Source organism: Chiloscyllium plagiosum, chromosome 5, assembly GCF_004010195.1.
Source record: "Chiloscyllium plagiosum isolate BGI_BamShark_2017 chromosome 5, ASM401019v2, whole genome shotgun sequence".
Taxonomy (NCBI): domain Eukaryota; kingdom Metazoa; phylum Chordata; class Chondrichthyes; order Orectolobiformes; family Hemiscylliidae; genus Chiloscyllium; species Chiloscyllium plagiosum.
In genome coordinates, this window is record NC_057714.1 from 91,277,767 (window position 1) to 91,284,997 (window position 7,231).

General features: G+C 44.3%; 1 protein-coding gene across 4 annotated transcripts in view; it reads left to right on the forward strand.

Moving 5' to 3' along the window:
* LOC122550087 (cAMP-responsive element modulator-like) overlaps positions 1-7,231 on the forward strand; it is a 144,029-nt gene that overhangs the window by 50,259 nt on the left and 86,539 nt on the right. The window contains exon 1 of one of the 4 annotated variants that reach the window (XM_043690640.1): positions 3,450-3,533. The exons of the other annotated variants lie outside the window; for them this stretch is intronic. Coding sequence (XP_043546575.1) covers positions 3,468-3,533 — 66 coding nt within the window. The 5' untranslated portion in view covers positions 3,450-3,467. Of the gene's footprint in view, positions 1-3,449; positions 3,534-7,231 lie in introns of those variants that run through there. 4 annotated transcript variants of the gene reach the window in all.

Below are 7,231 nucleotides of genomic sequence, written 5' to 3' on the forward strand. Positions count from 1 at the left end.
CTATTGCGTCCTCTGCACCCGATGTGGCCTCCTTTATATTGGGGAGACAGGCCGCCTACTTGTGGAATGTTTCAGAGAACACCTCTGGGACACCCGGATCAACCAACCCAACCACCCTGTGGCTCAACATTTCAACTCCCCCTCCCACTCCACCAAGGATGTGCAGGTCTTTGGGCTCCTCCATCGCCAGACCACAACAACATGATGGTTGGAGGAAGAGCGCCTCATCTTCTGCCTAGGAACCCTCCAACCACAAGGCAGGAACGCGGGTTTCACCAGTTTCCTCATTTCCCCTCCCCCCACCTTGTCTCAGTCAAATCCATCGAATTCAGCACCGCCTTCCTAACCTGCAATCTTCTTCCTGACCTCTCCGCCCCCACCCCAGTCTGACCTATCACCCTCACCTTGACCTCTTTCCACCTATCACATTTCCGACGCCCCTCCCCCAAGTCCCTCCTCCCTACCTTTTATCTTAGTCTGCTGGACAAACTTTCCTCATTCCTGAAGAAGGGCTTATGCCCGAAACGTCGATTCTCCTGTTCCCTGGATGGTGCCTGACCTGCGCTTTTCCAGCAACACATTTTCAGCTCTGATCTCCAGCATCTGCAGACACTTTCTCCACAACCCTAAGGAACTCCTGCCAAAGATGTCCTGGAGCTGAGATGACTGACCTCTTAACCACCATAAGCATCTTCCTTTGTGCCAGATATGGCTTGGAGCAGTTTGTCTTGGAGTGTGGCAAGTTCTGGAGCATGTTTTCAGTACTATGTTGGAATGTTGTCAGGGGCCATAGACTTTGCAGTATCCAGTGCCTCGCTGTTTCTTGAAATCATGTGGAGTGAATCAAATTGGAATCAAATTGGCTGAAGATTGGCACTTGTAAGGAGGTTGAGCTGGATCATCCACTCGCCACTTGCAGCTAAAGGCTGTCTTGATTGTATTAGCCTGACCGTTTGCACTCTTGTACTGTGCTCTCCCATCATTTGAGAGATGTTTGTGGAGCCGCTTCCTCAATTGTTCACCACTATTCACGATTAGCTGTGGCTGGACTGTAAGCTGAAATTGCTTTACCCTATCACTTGTGGCTACAGGTTGTTCTACTATAGCGCACATTTTGTTAACGTGAATTTGCTGTAACGTGATTGGCAAATTGGGGATACTTTCTGAAGTGCAAACTTTTAAAACCTATGTTGGCTGTAATGCAATTACCTTGCCAACACTTTAAGCGTTGTTTCTAAAATCTGTTTTTTCTCTAATGTGGGGTTGCACAACAGTGCAACCATTGTGTTATAGAAGAACCACCTGTATGCTGTTTAACATGCAAGTAGTCGTGTTTTGTAGCTTCACACAATTGACTTAAAGTTTTTAGGTATGCCTGGTGCTGTTCCTAGTATGTCCTCCTGCATTCTTCATTGAACCAGGGTTAATCCCTGGGTTTATTGGAAATGGTAGACTAGGGGATATGCCCGGTCATGAGGTTGCTGATTGCGCTAAAGTGTAATTTGGCTGCTGCTGATGGCCCACAGTGCCTCGTAGTTGCCCGGTCTTGATATGTTTGAAGTTTATTTAGCACAGTGATAGTTCCACACATCACAATAGAGACATTTTCAAAGTGAAGATGGGTCTTTGTCTCCTCAATGACTTTAATGGTGGTGACTTTAATCTATCCATGATATTATCAGTAAGTTTATTGCAGAGGATTGATGTTGATGATGTCAAGTATGTTTGTCTCTTCATTAGATCCCTCACCATCTATTGCAGAGCTCTAGTGACTATATCCTTTAGAACTTGACCAAGTTGTTCAATAGTGGTGCTGCCAAGCCACTCTTGACGGTGGACATTGAACCACCCCACCCAGTGTACATTCTTCCTTCCCACTCTCAAGGCTTTCTTCATGTCGCATTGGGAGGAAGGAAGAAGAGAGATAGAGGGGACTTGATAATCAGCTTACCAATGTTTGTCCTCAACTCCCTCCCAACTGTATGTCACTTCACTGCTATCTCTGCTGGTTGTATCCAGGACATACCCAGGAATAATGATGTTGTTTGAAATGTGCATTAGATATGATTCCGTGAGCATGACTGCATCAGGCTCTAGCTTGAATAGTCTTGAGACAGCTGTCTTGGTTTGGCACTTGCACCCAAATGTTAGATGAATTTTACAGATTCAACAGGACTGTGTTTGCTGTTGGTCTTTCCAATGCCAGCTGATCCATCCAGTTTTGTTCCATTTTCCTTTCTAGATTTTGATACAACTAAATGGCTTGATAAGCCATTTCAGAAATGGCCTGGTTGGTCTGGTGTCATGTGTAGTCCAGACCAGGTAGGGTGGCACTTTCTTTTTTTACCTGATATCCTTAAACCCAATGATTTCTTGTGACAGTTGACACTGATTTCACAGTCATTGTTCGACTTTTAATTCCAAATTATTATTAAATTCAAATTCCAGCTTCTGTCTCCAATACATTACCTGTTTTTCTGCTTTACTAGTCTAGCAACAATACTACAAGTTCATTACCTTTCCTAAATTCAGCAAGATAAGCCCTTCCCTTAACAAAATCATCCTGCTTTTCTACATCATGGTTTGTCCTATTTCTCAGTACTGATTGTAGTCGTTTGCCCCCCATTAAGTTCAGACTGACTGGGCTATAACTATTTGGTCTATCCTTTGCCAACCTTTTGAATAATTCCACATATTTGCAGGCCTCTGGTACCTTGTCTGTATGTAGTGAAGATTAGGAACTGGTCCTCAGAAATTTTGCTATTTCCTTGCTCACTTTAGGAACCCAGGATGCAATTAATCTGGCTTGGCTATTTATCCACCATCAAAAGTTTGATCAGTCCAGTATTTCAACTCTCAACAGTGCTTATTTTATCTAATATTTCACACTCTTCTTTAACTGAAATATCTGTATCATCCCTCTCCTTATGTAGACAAAGGTAAAGCACTGATTTAAAAACCCTGCTGATCCTCTGCATCCATGCACAAATTTTATTCTCCTTTTTTTTTAGTTACTCTGGAAAGCCCGATCTTTTCCTTAGTCATTGTCTTGTTCCTAATGTACTGAAAAAACATCTTTGGATTTTCTTTCATTTTCACAGTCCACCTTTCTAACATCCTTTCTTTGCATTCCTAATTCTATTTTACTTCTCCCATGTACATTCTGTACTTCAAGCTTCCTAAAGTATTAAATAAGCTTTCTATTTCTGTATTATCTTGCATTAGGATAACAGGTTGCTCTAGATTTGGCAGTACGACTCTTTGTGGAGGCATGTTGACATTATGGCCATAGATCCCAGCTGACTGGGCATTCACAATATCCCTGACAGTTGATTTTACTGCCAGCCCACATTCCTTTGCTTTGTGTGTCTCTGTCAGATGATCTCACCGCCTAACTGCATTCACTTGCCATGTGCACATCTATCATGATTTCCATGTTATGAAGTCGCGGGGCTAGAGAAAAGTGGATGCTTTTAACAGGCGTTGCCAGCTCGTTTCAACTTGGTCCCGATGGAATATCATTGCAGAGTAAAGTAAGTTTTGCAGTGGCAAAGCAAACAAATGGGAAAAGAACTATATTAGGAACTATGTGTGAAGCCTCTATATCACACTACTAGAAACATAGGCTGTTATTTGTTCCGTCATTGCAAGTCATTACAGACTTTGCAAGAGCAGTTTAGCTAGTTCTCCTTCTATTTCTATTCTGTATAGAGCTTTTTTTCTTCATCTCCTGATCTAATAGGTCAATGTAGGACAAAGAAAAATTACGAGGAACACTGCTGTGACCCACATTCAATATTTGAACAATGGAAGTTGACCGGGCCTCAAAAACAAAGTGACCGCAGAAGTGACATCCTGTGCCTTCCCAGTTGAAAGTGACCAGCAACTTTCTGAATGTTAAAATCTAGAGCCTTACCAGCAGTGTGACCACCAGCAAAGTATGTCACAAACAACATGAAGCAATATCAATGAATAATGAAATTGCACTATCTAAAAAGAAATCAAAAAGGGACAACTTCCATGTGCAATGGGAAAATTAATTTCTGTTCACAACTGTAATAGGTAAGAGTTTATGACATATCACTAAAGTGTTTTGATGAGTAAAAGGGGAATTTGGAACGACTTCACGTGATGATGCACAGTAAATTCAGGAATAATTTTCCCTTGTGCAGTGTACTTGAAACAAAAAATTGAGCTGAAAACCATTTTGAAAGATTTTTTCTAAACTAGCAACAAAAGCTAAGTGTTGCACTGAAGCATTATTTCACATTTCTTAGTAAAGTAATTAAACAAGCAATGAATGTGTCTGCTGACTCTCTTTAAAAACAAAGAAGAAATAATAATGGCATCCCAGAGCATGTCATTTGATGCTTACAGCAATGAGATAAATGGAATCTTTGTCTGAAGATGTCTTTCAGCAACTGCAGCAGAATCTGAAGGACTGTGAATGCTTCTTACTGTAGTCCAATGAATCCATAGGCATGATTGACACAGTCCAGCTGATTTGTTTTTAGGCACATGGTTTTTAAGGACATAATAACTGGAGAGGATCTTGGCACCCTTTCGCTCCTGAAAGAGAGAGAACAAGGCATGAGGATATAGAATCAGAGATGTACAGCATGGGAACAGACCCTTTGTTGCAATTGTCTTTGGCCACCAGATATGCTAAATTAATGTAGTCCCTTTTGTCAGCATTTGCCCCATATCTCTCTAACCCCTTCCTGTTCATATACCCATCCAGATGTCTTTTAATGTTGTAATTGTACCAGCCTCCATCACTTCCACTGGCAGCTCTTTCCATACATACACCACCCTCTGCGTGAAAAAGTTGCCCCTTGGGTCCCTTTTATATCTTTCCTGTCTCACCTTAAACCTATTCTCTCTCGTTTATCCTGTGGAAAAGACCTTGACTATCCACTCTATCCATGCCCTTCATGATTTTATAAACTTTTTAAGATCAACACAAAGCTTCTGACACTCCAGGGATAATAGCCCCAACCTATTCAGCCTGTCCCTATAGCTCAAACCCTCCAATGTAGCAACATTCTCATAAATCTTTTCTGAACTCTTTCAAGTTTCACAACATCCTTCCTATCGCAAGGAGATTAAAATTGAACACAGTATTCCAAAAGTGGCCGAACCAATGTCCTGTACAGCCACCACATGATCTGTACTACACCATTCAAAAGGTATGTGTTTCAAAGAAACATTCCGGTTAAGAAATTGATTTCCATCAGAACTGATAAAGCCCACATTTCCACCAAACATGGCTGGTGCACTAAAAACATAGAACAGAACAACACAGAACAGTCCCTGCAGCCAATCATGATGCTATTCTAAACTAATCCCGTCTGCCAGCACATGGACCATATCTCCCTCTTCCCAGCCTGTTCACATGTTGTCTAAATATCTTTTAAATGTTGCTATCATATCTGCTTCCACCACCTCCCCATGCAATGTGTTCCAGGCTGAGAGATAAATGGTACGGGGTTGGTGATGGGGTAAGGTAGCTCAGAATGCAATAGGTAGATGAAGGTGGGGGGTGATGGTGATAGGTCGAAGTGGAGGGTGGAGCAGATAGGTGAGAAGGAAGATGGACAGGTAGGACAGTTCAAGAGGGTGGTGCCAAGTTGGAGGGTTGGATCTGGGGTAAGGTGGGAGGTGGAGATCAAAAAACTGGTGAAATTGACATTGATTCCGTGTGGTTGGAGGGTCCCAAGGCGGAAGATGAGTTGTTCTTCCTCCAGCCGTTGGGTGGCTAGAATTTGGTGGTGGAGGCGACCCAGGACTTGCATTTCCTTATTGGAGTGGGATGGGGAGTTGAAGTGTTTGGCCACGGGGTGATGGGGGTGTTTGGTGCGTGTATCCCAGAGATGTTCTTTGAAACGTTCCATGAGTTGGCGTCCTGTCTCCCCAATGTAGAGGAGACTACATCAAGAGCAACGGACACAGTTGCTCAACACTATGAGCAACTCAATACCGGAGCCCCCCAGGGGTGCATACCCAGCCCCCTACCATACTCACTGTATACCCATGACTGTGTTGCCAAATACCAGACTAATGCCATTTACATGCTCGCTGACGACACCATCATAGTTGGTCGAATCTCAGATGGCATGAAACAGACAGACGGGAGGTGGAAGACCTGGAAAAATGGTACACTGAAAACAACCTGGCTCTCAATGCTGGCAAAACCAAGGAACTCATTATTGACTTTCGATGGAATGTTCCTCAAGCCCCCCTACACATTGACAGCACCGAGGTGGAAAGAGTGGAGAGTGTCAAGCTCCTGGGAGTGGTCATCAACAACAGGTTTTCTTGGACTCTTCATTGGACGCACTGGTTACAAAGGCCCAACAATGTCTCTTCTTCCTCAGGCAGCTGAGGAAATTTGGCATGATGGCAAATACCCTTGCCAACTTTTTTAGGTGCGCCATCGAGGGCAATCTGTCCAGATGTATCACTACCTGGTATGGTAACTGTGCCATTCAAGATCAGAGACGGTTACAGAGAGTGATGAACTTGGCCCAGACAATCACAAACCCACCGACTCCCACAGCTACCTGGACCATCTCTGACACCTCCCTCCCCTTCCTGGACCTCTCCATCTCCATTAATGACGACCGACTTGACACTGACATTTTTTACAAACCCACCGACTCCCATTACACCTCTTCCCACCCTACCTCTTGCAAAAATGCCATCCCGTATTCCCAATTCCTCCGCCTCTGCCGGATCTGCTCCTAGGAGGACCAGTTCCACCTCAGAACACACCAAATGGCCTCCTTCTTTAAAGACCGCAATTTCCCTTCCCACGTGGTGAAAGATGCCCTGCAACGCATCTCGTCTACATCCCGCACCTCCGCCCTCAGACCCCACCCCTCCAACCGTAACAAGGACAGAACGCCCCTGGTGCTCACCTTCCACCTTACCAACCTTCGCATAAACCAAATCATCCGCCGACATTTCCGCCATCTCCAAACAGACCCCACCACCAGGGATATATTTCCCTCCCCACCCATTTCCGCCTTCCGCAAAGACCGTTCTCTCCGTGACTACCTGATCAGGTCCACGCCCCCCTATCACTCACCCTCCCACTTTCCCCTGCCACCGCAGGAACTGTAAAACCTGCGCCCACACCTCCTCCCTCACCTCCATCCAAGGCCCCAAAGGAGCTTTCCACATCCATCAAAGTTTTACCTGCACATCCACCAATATCATTTATTGTATC